General features: G+C 43.4%; 1 protein-coding gene across 1 annotated transcript; it reads left to right on the forward strand.

Moving 5' to 3' along the window:
* The first annotated feature begins 9724 nt into the window (after positions 1 to 9724).
* cxcl18b (chemokine (C-X-C motif) ligand 18b) lies at positions 9725 to 12426 on the forward strand. The gene is made up of 4 exons (XM_076289956.1): positions 9725 to 9876; positions 10278 to 10398; positions 10602 to 10685; positions 11273 to 12426. Exons 1-4 carry the CDS (start codon positions 9807 to 9809, stop codon positions 11346 to 11348), a joined length of 351 nt encoding a protein of 116 aa, XP_076146071.1. The 5' UTR covers positions 9725 to 9806; the 3' UTR covers positions 11349 to 12426.
* The last annotated feature ends 8034 nt before the right edge of the window (positions 12427 to 20460 follow it).

The following is a 20460-nucleotide window of genomic DNA, read 5'->3' on the forward strand; positions in this document are numbered from 1 at the left end:
TAATAGCATATTATATTGGAAAGGCTGCAAAACCCAGACACTGACTTTGACTATTATAAGCCATTTAGTGGTCTGTCGGTGCACTGTTAAATGGCAAAACTGAAGTTGTATAGTAATTGTGCATATCTCTTCCAATGAGACATAATAAGAGAGGATGATGGGAAATTAGTTCCCATGAAACTCCTTTTTACACATGGAATTGAGCGCAACGCTGCCATCTAGTGACAAGAGTAGGCTGATTGACAGAGGAAAGTCCAAGGCCTGTGGACGTCTAAGGGAGAGTGGTTGATAAGAGAGGATGATGGGAAATTAGTTCCCATGAAACTCCATTTTACACATGGAATTGAGTGCAACGCTGCCATCTAGTGACAAGAGTAGGCCCATGTCGACATACAATATTCTGAGGCGAAAAGCATGTTGCATCAGCCTCACACTTGTGCCTTTGTGTGTTCTTAGTAAAATTACTTTATATTCAAATTTAACAGATGGCTAACAGGAACTGTCTCACGGGGATTGTCTGTGATTATTGGCTGGGAAATGGAAGTCATGGCCTGTGGCACAAATAAGTAATTATTCATTGTGCCACTAGATGGCAGCGTGTCAATAAGGCATAATGATGAACTGAGAATTTTGGCAGATAGGATAATCTTAATAGACATTGACTGTTTAATATTGATAAAAAAAATAAAATAAAAACTTCTTCAGGTGGTGATTAATTAAGATGCAAGAAGGTAAACATTCTCAATAAAACACTTCAACTATTCTAGTTCTTTAAGATCTCAAGCAATCCTGAGGTATAGGCCTAATCCTGATTTTTTTCTGAAGCGATAATGTAATCCTTATTCCTGCCCCCAATCTGCTGTTTTTGGCAGCAGGTATTACTATGTTTGGACACACAAGCTAAATCTACACAGGCGTGAGTCTATACTTATGCCACGATGTGACGGAATTAGAAACAGGACAACTGCTTTGGTTTTAATACCATCAAGTTCAGTCTGGGTTAAGATGATGACTAGCTGTGCTGTGTCTGCCCTCTAAAACAATAAACATAGCTGTGCTGTGTCAATAATCAGATTAATAATCCATCCATATGATCCACATTATAATTCAGATTTAATTTGGTCAGTAATATGAATAAGCACAATCATTAGAACACTGTCCACTGTCTCATTCATCTTTTTCAGTGGAAAATGTGTCTGTTTGGTGCTTGCAAATCTGATAACCACCTAGCATATGGACTAACAGGAGAACAATCACACACATCACTGTTTCTGTATCATCTCAGGATTTAATGTAGGCCTATAAAATTCTCTCTTGAGGTTCATTTTAAGATCCAATCCCAGAGAGAGCAACCTCACTGACACAGTCCTCTCTTAAGTAATCTCCGCTACAAACATAGGCCTACGCTGCACACTGAGGTCAGGTCAGGTCAGTTTCTGCTGTACGGTTAATGCCTCACACTTTCCGTTAGCCATGCAGCCATCCCCACCCTCCACCCTCTCCCTCTGACTGAGGCTAAGCTCAGCTCTGTAAAATCATCAGTAACAATACATGCCGGAGCATTGATGTAACCAAAGTCCTTTTAGGCAAGTCCCTCCACTCGGCGGCCATATTGCAATGCTTTGAGCACTTGTCGGGCATCTATTTAGGCAGAAATGCGCATGCTTAAGGCTTCACGACACCAATCTTGCTACAGCGGCGAGATCACAACACATGATTGGCATGATGTCTTCACAACACACCACATGATTGGCTCAATGTATTCACATCACACCACATGATTGGCTCAATGTATTCACATGCCAATGTTTTACCACGGAAGGGCTGGGATATGTGTAGACAACGGCCATGTTGGCTAACCCCATGCATTTCTATGGAGGATTTTTTGAGTGCAGTGTTTCCTCATTAGAAAGTCTCAGATGTAACATTACACTTTTGAATGAAGTTCCAGTAGTTGCGGAGTGATATGAAAGATATGTACAAGCACAAACTCCTTTGCCATTGACAGCGGTCATTATTTTTTTCAGTGGTCCTTTAGTCGAAAATAATGACCACTAGAACTTTGGGAAATCCCATTCAAGTCAATGGAGCGTTCTACTTGCATTGTGAAGAGCCGTGTAAATATATACCGGTATATTATTCTGATATTTTGATATTCTATATATATTTTTTTATTTAAGCTGTAAACTGTAATCATCAAGGTTATAATCTTAAAACAAAACAAAAAACGGCTTAACATATTTCACTTCATGTGTATTGAATCTATATTATATGAAAGTTTCTTCTTTTTTTCATCTTTGAGATAAATGCATGGAAAAAAGGAACTTTTAACAGACCCATTTTAACAGACCCATTTGTGTGAACTTTCCTGACTCATTTTAATGAGTCCTGACTCATTTTGATAAGACCCTTCAGGACGAAGCAAGACCCCTCCTCTGTGTGTCGACTTCCACTGATTGCAGGTCTTCCTTATCAGTTCCTGCCAGTTCTAGTCACATGGGCATTTTCCTTTTCCCCAAAATGCTCTTTCATGTCTGCATTACTGAATTCACTCCACAGATAGCACATGGCCCAGACGTCCAGGCATTGACCAGACTAGATTGCACAAACACTTTTCATTGAAAAGTGTGAACAAGTATGGATATCCTTTTACCTACATTACCACACACAGACACAGACACACACACACGCACACACACACACAGCAAAGGGACTGACATTAGATTATGTTTAAAATTCTAAGAGGATTTAATATGGGCATTTTCCTTTTCCCCACAATGCTCTCTCATGACTGCAGCTGTCTAAGGCTGTGTTTTCTCAAAAGTGTTACTGAATTCCCTCCACAGATAGCACAGTGGTGACTCAGGAACATGACCCAAACGTCCAGGCATTGACCAGACTAGATTGCACTTTTCACTGAAAAGTGTGAGCAAGTATGGATATCCTTTTGACCCCCCCCCCCCCCCACACACACACACACACATACCCAGCAAGATGATGTTTATAATTCTAAGAGGATTTCTTCAGAAGGTGACCACCAAAACATGGTCAAATAAAACATCAATCAAGAAAATAATCTGTGATGTGACAAACACACACACACACACATGACCAAGAATATGCACACACACAGTTCCACTAAAAAACATACACAGCCACAACATAACAGTAAAACATATGAAGACAAAACACTGACACACACATTCACACAAACAGACAACAGACGCACACGCACACACACACACACACACACACACACACACACACATGCAGACATACAATTTGGCCAATATTTACCAAGTAAAAGCCACCAATGGAGTCAGTCCCTCCAATTTACCTCATGTTTTATTTTCCACAGAAGCACTGCTGACCTCAAAGATGAGGCCACATCTGGATCACATCTGGATTCCGCTATGTCTGCGCCATTTCTACTTTATGGTATCAGAAAGTGATACCATTCCTCCCAAGATGCAACTGTCACTGACATGTCAGACCCACAGTAAGCACCTACAAGACACATTTCATACATTGAACTACAACTTGTCATTTTCATTGATATTGACCTACAGTAAACACCTGGACTTGTCAACTTTTGTACTGTCTTCTTCACCAAAAAGGCAAAACAGTAGTTTCTCTAAATGTGCCTTAGATCCATGCTTGCAAATAGCAACACAGAACAGATGGTATCTGTTATAGATAACACATTATTTCCAATTGAAGATTTATGCAAAGGAGTTTCACACAGTGACATTAGCAATATTGATTAGCGGTGAATACATGTTTCGATTTGTTCAACACAGTGAATCCAATCGAGCTTGGAGTGTTCATATGAGAACTGTGTTAAATGTTTTGAAAAAGGATGTGAAAAATGTGTTAATACACCAATGAAAACGTGTTAACACATTTGCAGTGCTGTGGTAAGAAGGTGAAACTCAAGATCTAGTGGACCCCAATTTCATTACAGTAAGTGCATCTCCATGAGAGAAACTCTAAAACATTTAATTGCTATTGCTTGAGTGAAGAAAACTCACTTTCCGCAGTCATCTACAATCTGTTTCTCCAACATCTTGTGGATCTCAATCTTTTCATCATGACAACTGACACCGGATGCGGGCATAATTTGAACATGTCGGGGCATGTCTAAAACCAGTGACATCATCAGAGTGGAGATGATGGATGGAGTGGACCATGATTCTCTCCCGGTGGACCACACCAAGAGGGCCTTATTTGAGTTATTCAGTCTTCTAGGAGGTCTACTATAACATACATCATTAGGTTGATCAAAAGAATCACCAAAGAACCACCAAAACAAACAGTAGTATTGCAGTAAAGAAGCCGAGTGGGATTGCGGAGACGTATCCTAATTAGCAATAATAAGAACGTTCTACCGTGCGCAATAGAGCGTTCTTATCATTGCTATTTGAATGTGTTCCTGCAATCTACCTGCACCTAACCAGGCTGTGCGTGGACCTTGGGTTGATTTGACGTATCCTAATTAGGTTTATAAAACAAAACAAAAATCACCAATAGGTAAACAATGTCGTTGTGTAAAGAGGTAGTGGAACATCTCCGGTGGCCTCAAAAGCATGGCCTCAGTGCATTGCTTGTCACGAGAAGAACAATCTGCTCTTGGTCACACTTTTAATCCCAGTCATCTCAGTAGACAGTGCCCTTTGGCATTGTTATCCTGCAATAATTGCTCCAGGTCCAGGTGGTCAATCCACTTAGACCATCCGGGCTATCTTGCTCTGATGCTGCTATACCTGTTGCTATCTCTCCCTCCCTCCCTCTCTCTCTCTCTCTCTCCCTGCCTCCTTTGCCTGACCCTACAGTAATCAGGTTGCACACATGCTTTATTTAGCTTTGTTAGCACAGGGCCGACTCTTAATACCTCCCCTGTCTTAAAATCCCTTTACTGACAGCTAAATCCCCCACAAAGCACAAGGGCTCGCGGCGAAGAGGAAAGGCTTGCGAGTAGTGAGCGAGCACACACTGCTAAAGGAATGCTGAAGACACAGAACCTGGACAACCGACGGTACAACCCGGGCAGCGAGGTCGACCGCATGCGGCAGAACTCCCAAAACTCAGGTACGCACCTTTGAATTTAAACCGTCGAAAGGTGAGGTCAGCTTAACTGAGGCAGTGGGATGATTGAGTCAGGAGTCAGGAGAATACACTGAGATCTGTCTGACTATTAATCAACCCAAGTGAATGCTTTGACTGGGAAAATTACTGTACAGTTAGACCATGTGTCTTCAGTCTCAATTTAGACATTACACTAATACATAACTGAAGCGTAACTGAGGAAGGCCTGGAAGCTGTAGCTATGATTAAGGAGCCCCATTAAGATGCAGATTGGCATTAAGACAACACATAAGAGTGACATGACACTGTCATAACACTAACCCTAACTTGTCATGACAAAATCCGAATGACACTAACCCTAACCTTAACTTGTTATGACAAAAAACGAATGACACGTGACAGAAGCAAGTGACAGAAGCGTTAACATTTATGACTTGTATATAATGTTTATGACACGTTCATGACAGTGTCATATCACTCTTATGTAGATACCTTCAAGTAACGTGTAACCAGTATTTTAAATTTTGTGTTATCTATGCTAGAGTTTGAGGTTGACCTGACCACAGTAATCGCATTAATCACACATTAAACTGCCAGGACAACTGGGGGGAGCTCAGGTCAACCTCAAACTAGCATAGCCTACCAACACACAGCCTACTTACCGTCAAAATAGTAACACAAGGAGGTACTTTTGTTGTGATGGTCAACAGACAATTGTAAATAGAGAGATAAGTAAACAAATAAATAAATAAAGATATATTAATAAACAGAACAAACATCCAAACACTACTTAATGTTTTTTCAATTGCAAATCTTTAGTATTAGGCACACTCTGAACTTAAACATATTTCATTGTCTAAAGTAAACAATGAGAGTTTTCATCATGCATTTGAACATCATGCTCTTCCTTGTTAGAGCACACCGTAAAATATATATACCTATAAACCTCAGATTAATCAAACCCATAATTAGGTTAGAGTGGTGAGGTGAATATCAACACAGATTCATTAATATTCGTTAATTTGTATTATAATAGTTATGACCCCTTTCATACATACCATAGAATCAAGGATCAAATCTCATTGTACATTTTACAATGAAATCCCAGTTTACAGAATCACCAGTAATGCTAAACAGTCCACCCACTCTCTGACACACTTTGATTAAAGGCGTCAGATTTGCAAATTAAATTTGAACATATAATACATTTGGGAAATTAAAAGCCAAATCTAATATATGAAGCCTAGCCTAATTTACACCCAGTAAAAACAGCAGCGGGCTTCACCCTTGGGCTCCGCAAAGTGTCTTGACTATAGCATATTGTCATGCTGAATGGTGCTGTAAAAATGCTTAGTTGTACTGAGTTGAAATTAAATCAAATTGATTTCATACCCGATACAGACTACATTTGGGAAATGAAATGCCACCATAAAGCTACAAAATATCCTAAGTGTTTTTCTTCTTTTCCAACTTCCTTGTCAGGATAAGGCCTAGGAAATGCCACCGTAAAGCTACAAAACATTCTAAGTGTGTTTCTTCTTTTCCAACTTCCTTGTCAGGATGAGGCCTAGGAGGAAGCACTCCTGTGTGTCCCTGTTACCGACCATCACGGAGGTGCAGGAGGGCGTGGGCCACTTCTACCACAACCAGTCCCTGGACGACTACAAGGACTCCATGCGGGGGCTCTCCCAGCCGTCCTGCTACCACCCTCACCCCCCGCAGTCCTGCCCACAGCGCCCTGCCAAGGTGCCCACGCCGCGCCAAGCCAAGTTCCCGTCCTCAGGGTCAGTGGCTGCGGTAGTGTCGGTGGCGTCGTCCCCGGTGCCGACTAACCCGCAGATGACGCTGGCCCTGGTGGCGCTCGGTCCGGAGAGCATCTCCCTGACGCTGGCGCCGTCCGAGTCGTCGGGCGGGCGGACGCTGTGGTGGCCGCACCAGGACCCGCTGGGCTGGCTGTTCACCCAGTCACAGGGCGCCGGCACTGCGGTCACCGCCGGCACCGCGCTACGGCTGGTGGACGATGTGCAGGACTCGGTGTGTTTGGTCTGAAGGACGTCTGCCTTAGGGCTGAGCTACACCAGGCGCGTAACTGAAGCGTTCCGTTCGCGACGCGTAAAATCCATTTGAGATGAATGGTCTATTTTTTTCGAATGTACGCCCCAATGTCACGTCTGGTGTAGCTACTTCCATTGATTATAATGGAAGCTAATTGTTGCAGCAGACAAAACGCGAACGGAACGCTTCAGTTACGCGCCTGGTGTAGTTCAGCCCTTAGAAAACGGATGAGTGATGTGTGTTCACGCAGTGCTTACCACCAGGAGAAGCCTGGAGAGTGCTTTTGAAGTATTCAAGACCAACAACAACAACAACAACTTGCATTTTATATAGTGCTTCATGATGGCACCCAAAGCGCTTTACAGTGAAGAAGAGGGAAACACTAACCATTGACTGACACAAATGCCCGCTGTTTCATTTGAAGAGAGGGTGCACTCAGATGTGGATGTTCGTTATCTTTATTTCGGTGAAGCCAAAAAGACTAACGCTTTGATATTACATCTTCATCAGAATCTGCTGTTTCATTGCAACCTTTGCAAAGTTCATGGATGTTATGGAACTCTAATATAACCTGTATGAGCATGGTTGAGCATGGTTGTCATGTTTGGCTATGTTGTCTAACATGTCCTAGATTTGTTTGACTTGCAACAAAATATTTAATATAATCTTGACTTTTTAACATGTACTGGAATATTTTTATATATATACTGTATCTACTCTGATACTTGAATAAAGACTGGTGATAGAAAACAGAGCTCTGCTTAAGTTTCGCTTTCCTCTAAGTCAGGCAAGCTGTTGGAAGAGCAAACAGATGTGGCTTGGCTTGCTCTCAATTTGTCACAGCTAGCTATCCTATCATGGGAAATAAAGTCATTTCTCCTGAAAAAACAAGTTGCCCAATTCATTTAAAGTGTAATCAGTCCAGCTGCAGGTCATCCATGCAGGTCAGTGATTTGTGACTGACCTCCCACATTCCAAGAAAATAGGGTGTGGGTGGTGGGGTGAGCTGTTTTTTAGGTTTCATGGTGAAATGACATAGATTAGAATCATAATTCTGCAAAACGAATGTGTCATAATCATAAAGCAGACATGGGTTAGCTGAAACAGTGGTCTCCTCGTCACTTCCCCATGATTCTTCTTTTGGCCCAAGAGAGGCAGAGCGGAAGCACATTCCAAGAGTGACGCTACGAGCAGCATGCGCTGGCCCACAGCCACAACCTCATGCCTTCACTAACTGTGCTTACAGGCCCTTCAATGCATCTATAGCATGGGTTGCCTAACTACAAAGGTGACACACCAGTCACTAAAAAACAAGCTTGATTTGCAAGCATGGTGCATCTTGCAGCGTGACAGGCATATATGTCATGGAATGTAAAGGGGGGGGGGATTCCCAGAAGTCTCTCTTGATTAGGAAGCCATTCCAGATGCATTGCTTGGCAGTGGCACCTTGCAAAAGGGAGACAAAGAGAGAGAGAGAGAGAGGAGGGGGGGCAGACAGAGAGAAAGAGAGGGGCAGAGGGAGGGAGAGAGAGAGAGAAACAGAGGGAGGGAGAGAGGAGGGAGAGAGAGAGAGAAAGAGAGGGGCAGAGGGAGGGAGAAAGGAGGCAGACAGAGAGAAAGAGAGGGACAGAGGGAGGGAGAGAGAGAAAGAGAGGGACAGAGGGAGGGAGAGAGAGAAAGAGAGGGACAGAGGGAGGGAGAGAGGAGGGAGAGAGAGAGAAAGAGAGGGACAGAGGGAGGGAGAGAGGAGGGAGAGAGAGAGAAAGAGAGGGACAGAGGGAGGGAGAAAGGAGGCAGACAGAGAGAAAGAGAGGGACAGAGGGAGGGAGAGAGAAAGAGAGTAAAAACGGGGAGTGAAAAGGGAGTGAAAAGGGAGTGAAAAGGGAGTGAAAAGGGAGTGAGATCCTCTGGACTTTTTCTTGGTTTTTTTTTCTCTGTGTGTGTGTGTGTGTTAGGAAGGCATTCCAGATGCATTACCAGGAGAAACAAATGGACAGAGAGAGAGAGACAGAGAGAGGGAGAGAGAGAGAGAGAGAGAGAGAGGGAGAGAGAGACTTCAGTTTACAGCTGTCCAGCCAGCCTGTCTGCCTCCCAGCCAGGGGTGTAGTGGTAAAGCAAGAGGTGGGTAAACTATGAATTCTGTGATCACAGTAAAGTGGACTGCACCATGCAGTATCAGATTTTTTTGAAAACGGCATTCAGAGCATGTTTGATGTTGGTGGAGGTCATTGTCCAATGCTTATAACAATATCAAACTTGTGTCTATTTGCGTTCAACCTCCACTGCAGCCCTGCCCACAACACACACACACACACACACTTTCCCTCTCTCACTACTTGCACTTACACCTGCACCATTCTTCCACACTCTCCCTCCTTCAGGTGGATTTCGTGGTGGTCCGTGTCAGTAGCGATGACGCAGTCTGGGAATTTCCACTGTTGCACTCTCTTGCTCTCACTCGCTCTTGGCTGACGGGAATTCAAGTCACATGACTTTTTTTCCAAGCCCGGCCCACTCCCCCCCCCCCCCCGCCTCCATTTAAAAAGAGAGAGGGGTCTCTCTCTGCTCTTCACTCCTGTTCCACTGTGCAGTGCCTGAGGACTACTCCACTCTCCTTCTCTCCTCTCCTCGTCTCCCGCGCACTCGAATTGTCTCCTCTCCTTGCCATGGCCCTCCTGCCTAAAGCCCTGTGCATCTTTGCAGCTCTGCTGGTGATCTGCCTGCAGTTGAGCGACGGTAAGTCAAGCCCCTCTTATGAATGGAAACAGATTAGAATCTGACTTTATATACTGATTATATATTATATGCAGATTAGAATGTCAGACTGTAATAGCATGCAGAAATGCTGCCGTTGAATGTGGTCTTGTGGGACAGTAGTTTGGTTTTAAAGCAATAACTACCTATTTGACATAATAATTGCATTTGTCACATTAAGGTGATATAACTAGATTGGAAGGTGTTTTCATGCAAGAGCTAAATCCAGATACAAGGTCACATAATATTTTAACTTTCATAATGCAATATGTAGTACTCACAGAGAAGTGTATTCGTTGAGAATAACATCGCCTTCCACATTTGCACTTTAGCTCTACAGCATTGCTGACACTTACAGTCTGCACTTCTCCCTCACTCTACAGGTTCAGTTATTCCAAGAATGTGCAAATGTTGGGAGGAAAATTCGAAGGAATCTCTTCACCCGCGCAGAATTCAGCAGTTCTGTGTCAAGGAGAGACACGACGGCTGTGGGATCGAGATCATGTGAGTCGATGGCCTTCCCCTGATCTTTCATGCGCTTAATCAATAGTGTCCTGAATAGCATACGGAGTGCTCCATAATGCATGCAAATACTGTATAGTCTCTCAGGTGTATTACACAAACGTTTGCCATTCACCACTTTGTATATTGTGCTTATTATCCAAACTTACCTTTAAATTTCCTCCCCTTAACTTTCCATCCTGCAGACTGACCACTACCCTACCAGGATCTCTGGACATTTGCCTGAAGCCGGATGGAGACCAGGGGAAAAGACTCCAATCCCTCTGGAAGTAAGTCTTCTTGAACACCTCGATTAGTAATAGGGCCCTGATGTCTTGATGACTCAATATAGTCTAAGCAATCTGTGAGAAAAAATCACCCAACCCCAAACTAAGGTGGCTGGTGCTGATTTAGCAATTTGCCCAGACTTGTTGCGAACAGAATATTGACATTCAGGAAGATGATCCAGTGCAAGATAAGTAATATAGGTTGCTGCTCACACACCCACTACACTCCCTCTCACACCAACCTCTTGAGAATTGTCTTGCATCAGCAGCATTGCTCAAAAAGTTGCCTTGTGTATCAATATAACCCCATTTTAAAAGCCAATGAAAAGGGTCATGATCCTACCTGATCAACAGCTTTACACAGTGCAATATCATTCTGGGCATGCATTGACAGAGACGTCATTTATGTCAGAAACGTCATTCTCTGTATTATATGTTAGTGTGAGTTTGAAGCCATTATTTTGAGGTTATAGAACTGTCACTGCACACCTGCCAATGTTGTGCCAATGTTGTACCAATGGTATTAGTGCAGATTGCAGAAACATCTCTGGTGTTTACAACTTTTCTCTCTCTCTCTTTCTCTTTCTTAGACAGCGAAACGAGGGATTGACTGAGAGCGAACGGAAGGCGTGTTTTCCAGGGAAAAGTATTCAGCGCAGACCATGAGACTGGACGGAGGGATGGGATCTAAAAAGAGGAGAAGTCTGAAAGGAGTCGCAAAGTCCATCTTGGACTAAGAAGACTGGGAATCCTGCCTAAGAACTGACACAATTCCTCTCCAACATGCCAGACTCGCAGCTGTTCCTGTGCTGTTCACAGAGCCTGGGAGATTTCTTCAGCCCGCCAAGAGAATTTCTTCAGCACTCCAAGACAGCTTTAAGCATAAAAACAAATCTGCAAATCAAGTCTGCAGATACATCACTTCTGTGACTTAATACCATCGCTTAATACCATGCACTACATTAGTTTATTTATTTTAGTTGCTGTCTTATTTATCATTTATTTTACCATTGTTCAAAACAATGATCACTACAGCACATAGCCTACACAATGTTCTGTGAGGTCTACAGCACATAGCCTACACAAGGTTCTGTGGTTGTCAAACCCATAAGTTGGGTTTTTTAGCTCTTCCCCATCATCAGAGCAGCAGGAGGAGCACATAAACTAAAGGATATTATACTGCTCAAAAAAATTAAGGGAACACTTACAGTTTTCTACAGTTGCTAAAAGACATTTTTTGAAACCTTCCACCCAACTTTTCTCCATTCTCAAACTACATTCACAGAATGTCTGACAGTTCTTGCAAAATAAAACACTCGCCTGAAAAGTTTTACTTGTGCTCAGAACCAAACAGTGTCAGAGTACCGATCCAGTGTATGATTGAAGTGTTCCCTTAATTTTTATTGAGCAGTATACATTACACCAGCTAGGTGGAGCCTGGCCATTCTGACAGACAGAAAAGAATGTATTTGAAGCTGGACAATTCCACGCAAAACTGTCACATCCATAACGCCAACACCCTGCCATGGTATTTAGTTGGCGTTGTGGAATTGCCCAGCTATTTTATGATTTAAAAAAAGATTAATTGTTTCTGTTAAAGTTTGTTTGTTTTTAATTTGTATTTAATTGTTTGATATAATATTGTTTATTACTATTGGGTATTACATTTTGTGACAAATGTATTATCTTGTTATGTTTGTTTTTAAATAAATTATATTTTAGCAAAACAATGTCTTTAAATTTACAGGAACATGTGTACGTGGAAATTGTAATGACTAAAATCGATTCTAATTGCAATACCAAAGCATGCATGAGGTTGATCCAAGATGCATTTAACACTGCTAAAGGGTAGAACTGCTGTCAGCATCATCTCATGACTGTCTTCAGTGCTTTGTCAAGCAGGTACTCAAGTCAAGTGACTGAAAACAATAGTTCACTGTCTTGAGATGAAATAGTGGGCTTGGGACAATGTCAAAAACAAGTGCTAATAACAAGACAACTATTCAATTACTCAACAAGACAACTGACTCAAGATGCTACCCAACTCCTGGTACAGGCAATAGTCATCTCACGACTTGACTACTGTAACACCCTCCTGACAGGTCTCCCAGCCTGCACAGTGAAACGCCTTCAGATGATCCAGAACGCGGCAGCGCGCCTGGTCTACAACCAACCCAAAAGGGCACGTTACCCCGCTGTTTATCCAGCTACACTGGCTACCTATGGCTGCTCGCATCAAATTCAAGGCTCTAACGCTTGCCTACAAAGTAGTCTCTGGTTCTGCTCCCACTTATTTTAATGCCCTCATACGTACCTGCCACCGGTACGCTCAGGCCAATCCAAACTTTTTTCATCTGTTGTTCATCGTTGGTGGAACGCACTACCAGTTTTTACTAGAGCAGGGACATCCCTCTCAAAAAACTCCTGAAGACCCAGCTCTTTAGGAACATCTCCTCTCGTAGCACTACTTACAACTAGTCTTGCTGATCCTAGCACTTACCACCTGACTAGAACTGACTCTCAGTTGTTTAAAAACAGCACTCGCTGATGCACTTATTCTTATTGTACTACACCTTTTTTTTTTAAATTGTCCTAGAATAGTTGAGAGAATTGCTTTACAAAGCTGAAACTGTTTACCATGTTGTTAGTCGCTTTGGTTAAAAATGTATCAGCCAAATGTAATGTAATGTAATGTACTCTCCTGTGTATCCCCTCTGACTGCTCTATTTGCATCCAATTTTGACCAAAGATCATCCTTTGAGTTGAACCTGGATCAAATGTTAAGTAAAATACTATGAAATGAACGGATCTATGGTTCGAATAATACTGGAAGGCAAGGTTTGTATGAGTTTTTTTGCGTTAACATGCACACATCACAATTTGCCCTGCAGAATCCTAATGGGTCAGCTGGGTGGCCTGCACCTGCTTCCGCTGTTTGATAAACAAACATCACCCCCCCCCCCACACACACACACACACACACACACAATCATTGGCACCCTTGGTAAAGTTCCTCTTCAGCCTCACACTGAAAACAATGAGGAAACTTTGATGATTCTGCATTCTGAGAAAAAAAAAAAACATGTTTATTTCTTTCTTTTAAAATGCTTCCTATCGAGATTGGTTGGCAGATGTGAATGTACTGGGCTGTGCCTAGGGTGATGGTACTTGGCTAAGGTTCTTTATGGTTTATGGTTCAGTCCACATCAACGGGACGGACCGACCTAGCCAACTTAGACCATGCCTGGGCTGGTTAAGAGTATTTTGAGTATTGGATATTTCAATGTGGTAATATGGTGGTAGCATGGAGGGGAGTGTCTCCAGGACGCTGGTTTCACTGTTAAGCCTTCATGAGGTGTCGTGGGCCTAACTTAACGAAACATCGGTGAATGAGGGTGCCCACTTGATAACCCCAATGACATGCCGCATACTATATAGGCTACTGCTGTTGGATAGGCCATTTGCATTGTGCTTGTGACCATTTGTTGGCGGATTTGTGGGTAGTGTGCTTTGTAAAGTTAAACTTGAGCAGGGGCTTCTGAATGTGTTTTTACCTTGGATTTTGGCACAAGGGATTTTAACATCTAATCCTGTGTATTAATGTAATGCTGAAGCTAGCGTAGGCTAGTGACTGCTGTGAATAGGGCAGCTGGCAACTAGGGAAAGACCTTGTGACAGCACGGAAAGACGGCTGACAGGAGGGAATAGACCCCGCCGGGGCTACAATGGGTTAGCAGCTCATTGTGGCAGTAGCCCAGGCTTCACTAAGCTATGGGCTGCACCCTACTAAGCTACAGTACGACATAATGAAAAAATACCCCTAGAGTCAGCGAGAGCAGGGGCGGAAGATGACTCACTTGTGATAGACATGGTTACTGACCCTGGAACGAATTTGATTACGAGTAAGGAAAACATGTTTGTGGAAGCCACTAGTTCAGAGAAAACTGAGAAAAAGCTGCAGATGTGTGTGTGTGGTTGGCAGAAGGTTACAAGTCTAAAGGGCCTGAAAATTCATCAAGGGAAAAAGAAGTGCTTGGTAGAGGGAACACAGGGTCCCCGCATTGATAGCTATTTCTTAAGAAGTGCATCAAGTCAGTCGGTTGAAGTCCAGCGACAGGAAGAAACCCACAGTTCGCAGGACATCAGTACCCCTGTTGTTGAGGTAAGTTCTAGCACTGAGGCAGAGAGAGAGGCCAGTCAGCCAAGGAGGGAGAAGATTAATGGTCATAGGCCTGGGGTTAGATGGCCAGGCGCAGCAGAATGTAGAATGTGGGAAGATGTTAATAGTGATTTGGTCAGTATCCTGGGTCAGCTCAAGGGGACGGCTGAAAGCAAATTAGAGAAAATGGGAGACATTATTTATAGCTATGGTAAGGAAAGATTTGGGACTATTGAGAGAAGGACAAAACGGCTACATGAGGTAGTTAAATCTAGGCGCCAGCAGGAGATAGATAAACTTATCAAGGAGAGGAGGCAGCTTAAGAAGCAGTGGAGAAAAGCTACAGATGATGAGAAGGAAGGTATTGACTGTCTACAGGCAGATGTGAGGGAGCGGTTAGTAGTGTTAAGAAGAGCTGAAAATATTAGGAAAAATAGGAAGAAGAAATCATGAGCCCGACTAGCATTCTATAAAGACCCATTTAAGTTTGTTAAGTCTTTATTCATAATGCAGAAGAGTGGTAGTCTTTTGGAACCTAAGCAGAAGCTTGAGGAGTATTTAGAGGGAGTGCACAAAGACAGGGAGAGGTTCAGGGAGATGGTACTTCCTGCTGATATCCCACCTATTGGTGAATTAAATAGCCAATGCGACGATAGTCCACCAAGGTGGAAAGAGGTGCAAGAAGTAATAAAACGTGCAAGGGCCTCTTCAGCCCCGGGACCTAATGGAGTGCCCTACCGGTTGTATAAGAGTGCACCAGATGTTTTAAGATTTTTATGGCAATTAATGAAGATAGTTTGGAAAAAGCAGAGTATTCCCAAGGCTTGGCGGAGGGCTGGGGGAATATTTATTCCCAAAGAAAAGGACGCAGTGGAGATTAATCAATTTAGGCCAATTAGTCTACTGAATGTTGAAGGGAAGGTTTTCTTTAGTGTGGTGCAGGGCATGAAATTGGCACCCGCCCACACGCCAAATGCGGGTAACTTTTGTGTTTGGCGGGTGAAACTGTCAATCTACCTGCCACGTTGGCGGGTAGCCAATAAGACAACACTGAGCAAGGAGATGCACTGTCGGGATTGCCGTAGGAAATGTACTCTTTACTCCGCTACATTTTCAATTGCCTTTCGTTACGAGAACAAGTTTATTATTGGAGAAAGTAGGCTCTCTCAAGGGAGAAAAGAGCACCTCTCCCCCGGTACACAACGGCGTGGGAGAAAAGAAACAGGGCTTCAGAAAGCATTGCTACGTTTCCCCGCGATTATAAAAGTGATGGCTGGCCTATGTAGCCTACTACACAGAAGTAGATGTTCTATATAGCTAACAACTCAGTTAACGCAATGACGTCCTGCTAGTTGCTGCATCTTCTGGTGAGGCTGCCAGAGTGCCAACGAGACTAGAGGTATGGCATGACACGGAAACTTCCACATATATTCATTTCTGGCCAACATCGTTCAGTCACATTGGACAAGGAAAGTAGGCCTACAACTTAATTTACAAGCAAAGCAAATGCACTGGAAATCGAGCATACAAGTTAGAAAAAGCCTAGCATTCATTTATGTAGCCTCAATGTTGCAGGACATGACATGAGACGGTCGGCTGAGAAAACAGATAGCCTGCTCTGTCGCTCTACCCGAGTGGATATGCCTAGGCTATTATAGGCTAAATATAGGTCTACCCATAATATAGCCATTGTTTTTAGGTTACATTGTCTGTATGGTGAAGTTATAACCAGACTTCTAGCAATGCAAAGCAGAAGAATCAGCTGCAATGTATTGGAAGACTGATTTTCAATCCATAGCCACGTAATGTTTATTCTGGCTATGACAAAGTATATTAAATAAAATATATTTGAATTGGGCTTTTAAAATATATGTTTGACTATATGATTAGTCTACAGAGGAGGAGAAAAGCAAATAGGCATAAAGGATACTTTTGTATCCCTTTAAAGGTCCATCAAAAATATAAAAATGTAGGCCTACAAAAAAGTAACTTGTTAGGCCTACTTGAGTAATTTATTAACAAAGTACTTTTTTACTTTTACTTGAATACTGTAATGTGTATTCTGTACAAGTTCAAGAACCATTCTTATGCATTTTCTGAGCCGTTCACCTTTATTTTGGGCACAAAATAATTTTGGCTGGTAAAAAACCACTGTGGCAGGTGGATTTCAAAATTCACCTGCCACAGTGGCTGGTGGCCAAAAAAGTTAACTTCAGGCCCTGGTGTGGTGGCACGGAGACTGACAAATTACCTTGAAAGGAATAAACTAATTGATACCACGGTGCAAAAAGCTGGAATTCCTGGCTTCTCCGGGTGCTTAGAGCATACCAGCATGATTTGGCACCAAATTCAATTAGCAAAGCGTGAGAAGAGAGACCTGCACGTTGTGTTCTTGGATTTGGCTAATGCTTTTGGGTCTGTGCCGCATAGTCTGTTGTGGGAGGCCTTTGATTATTTCAGAATCCCAGGTAGCATTAAAAGCCTAGTAAAAGCATACTTTCTGGATATTCAATTATGTTTTACTACAGCTGATTACACCACAGGTTGGCAACAACTTGAGATAGGAATCATGGCCGGATGTACCATCTCCCCACTTGCTTTTACAATGGCAATGGAGGTCATTATTAGGGCCTCAAAATGGGTAGTGGGCGGGGAGAAGTTGCAGGGAGGGCCACGCCTCCCCCCGATTCGGGCTTTCATGGACGACATGACAACCTTGACGACAACCGTTCCATGCACCAACAGGTTGCTGGGTAAGTTAAATAGTAATCTGCAATGGGCCAGAATGAAGGTGAAACCAAGTAAGTCTAGGAGTCTCTCAATTATTAAAGGGAAGGTAACAGATAAGAAGTTTGCTATAAATAAGGAGGTGATTCCCACAGTTCTGGAGAAACCAGTGAAGAGCCTGGGAAGGTGGTACGATGCAAGCCTTAGTGATAAATCACAGGTTGAAGACTTGAGACAGGTCACTAGGCAAGGTATTGCAAAAATTGACAAGTCGGGGCTGCCAGGTAAGCTCAAGCTGTGGTGTTTGCAGTTTGGTTTGTTGCCTCGGCTAATGTGGCCATTGACAGTTTATGAAGTTCCTCTGTCAAAGGTAGAGAGGTTGGAAAAAATTATCAACTCCTTTGTCAGAAAATGGCTCGGAGTCCCACGCTGCTTAAGCAGTGTAGCCTTGTATGGGAAGGGTATTGTAGAGTTGCCAATATCTAGTCTGACAGAGGAATTTAAGTGTGCTAAGGCTAGATTGGAATTGACTCTTACTCAGTCCAAGGACCCAGTGGTGAGGAAAGTTGCACCCTCAGTTAATGCAGGGAGGAAGTGGAACCCAGAGCAGGCAGTTAAGCAAGCTCAATCAGCATTGAAGCATAGAGATATAATGGGCCATGTGCAGCACGGACGGGGGGGTCTAGGGGTGGGTGCAAGTAAATCCTTGTGGAGTAAGGCTTCTGCAGGAGAAAAGAGGAAAATGGTAGTGGAGGAAATGCATAGACAGGAGGAGGCTGTAAGATGTACTAAGGCAGTGTCGCAGGCAAAACAAGGGCAGTGGGTGAACTGGGAAGGGGTGGAAAAAAGACAGATTAAATGGAAAGATCTATGGGGCATGGAAGCTAGTAAGATCAGATTTATGTTAGGTGCTACATATGATGTGCTCCCATCTCCCAAGAATTTAAGTCAATGGTTTGGTGAGGATGATAAATGCATACTTTGCTCGTGTGTGGGCAGTCTCCACCATATCCTATCAGGATGCAAGGTAAGTCTCACCCAGGGGCGGTATACGTGGCGTCATAACCAGGTATTGAAATGTGTGGCAGCGGCAATAGAGGATAAAAGAAGAGAAGTCAATTCATTAGCAGCTAGTAAAGGGGTAAGGCAAATTAACTTTGTACGTCAGGGGGATAAACCTTGTTCCGCGAAGGCCAGGTGTAAAACCGGCCAGTTGAAAAATGGGGCGGGCTGGGAAATGAAGGTTGATCTTGGCCAGCAGATGGCGGTACCTCCACATATAGTGAGTACTAAGCTACGTCCTGACGTAATTCTATGGTCGGATTCAGAGAAGATAGTTTACTTCATTGAACTCACTGTTCCTTGGGAAGACAGAGTGGAGGTGGCCAATGAGCTGAAGAGAGCTAAATATACTGAAATAGCAGAGGAGGCAGCTAAGCGAGGTTGGAGTGCACGATTAAGGCCTATTGAAATCGGTGCACGTGGGTTTGTGGCCAGATCTGCTATTGGCTTGCTGTCTGAATTGGGCATTTGTGGTCGAAGTCTAAGGCAGGTGGTTAGTAACATGTCCTTAGCAGCAGAACGGGCAAGCGAATGGTTGTGGGTAAGGAGAAGTTACCCTTCCTGGGGCGCAAGCTAAGGTAAGCTAACTGGCTCATTTGTTTTGGTCGTGGGTAAGGAGAAGTTACCCTTCCTGGGGCGCAAGCTAAGGTAAGCTAACTGGCTCATTTGTTTTGGTGGTGGGTAAGGAGAAGTTACCCTTCCTGGGGCGCAAGCTAAGGTAAGCTAACTGGCTCATTTGTTTTGTGTTTGTGATGGACTGTGCCTAGGTTGATGGTACTTGGCTAAGGTTCTTTATGGTTTATGGTTCAGTCCACATCAACGGGACGGACCGACCTAGCCAACTTAAACCATGCCTAGGTTGGTTAAGGGTATTTGGATGCTTGTTGTGGTAATATGGGGCAGCATGGGGCGTAAGGTAACTGCTAACTGCTGGCTAATTTGTTTTGTGTTTGGGATGGGGCCTAAGATAATGGGCTAAGCTAACTGGCTAATTTGTTTTGTGTTTGTGATGGGCTGTGCCTAGGGTGATGGTACTTGGCTAAGGTTCTTTATGGTTTATGGTTCAGTCCACATCAATGGGACGGACCGACCTAGCCAACTTAGACCATGCCTGGGCTGGTTAAGAGTATTTTGAGTATTGGATATTTCAATGTGGTAATATGGTGGTAGCATGGAGGGGAGTGTCTCCAGGACGCTGGTTTCACTGTTAAGCCTTCATGAGGTGTCGTGGGCCTAACTTAACGAAACATCGGTGAATGAGGGTGCCCACTTGATAACCCCAATGACATGCCGCATACTATATAGGCTACTGCTGTTGGATAGGCCATTTGCATTGTGCTTGTGACCATTTGTTGGCGGATTTGTGGGTAGTGTGCTTTGTAAAGTTAAACTTGAGCAGGGGCTTCTGAATGTGTTTTTACCTTGGATTTTGGCACAAGGGATTTTAACATCTAATCCTGTGTATTAATGTAAAGTACGAATGACATAATTTGAATAGACTTTGCTGTTGAACAAACACTGGATACATTCAAAACTGCCTTTAATCTTTCTCCTAAACACATCACTCCACTGGTTCAACAGTGTCTGTCATCATCCCTCCCTCTCTCCCTCCTTCTCTCCATCTCTCTGGATCTCTCCATATCTCGTCACCTAATCCAGGGCAACATGCTTTATTAAGCGTCAACCAGCCCAGGGTAATTCTAGCATGCCTACTGATTCAAATCCCTTTATTGACATGCGTTAAGGCTGATCATGGAATCACCACGTGAGCGTCTGTTGGCACCTAACAAACAAACGAGAGGAATGCGTTCTCCTCTTGTGCCATGCACT

The sequence above is a fragment of the Alosa pseudoharengus genome, unplaced genomic scaffold, assembly GCF_046254945.1.
Source record: "Alosa pseudoharengus isolate Yale_2024_CS ecotype anadromous, Long Island Sound unplaced genomic scaffold, YU_APseudo_1.1 YU_APseudo_1.1_scf_1, whole genome shotgun sequence".
Classification (NCBI taxonomy): Eukaryota; Metazoa; Chordata; class Actinopteri; order Clupeiformes; family Clupeidae; genus Alosa; species Alosa pseudoharengus.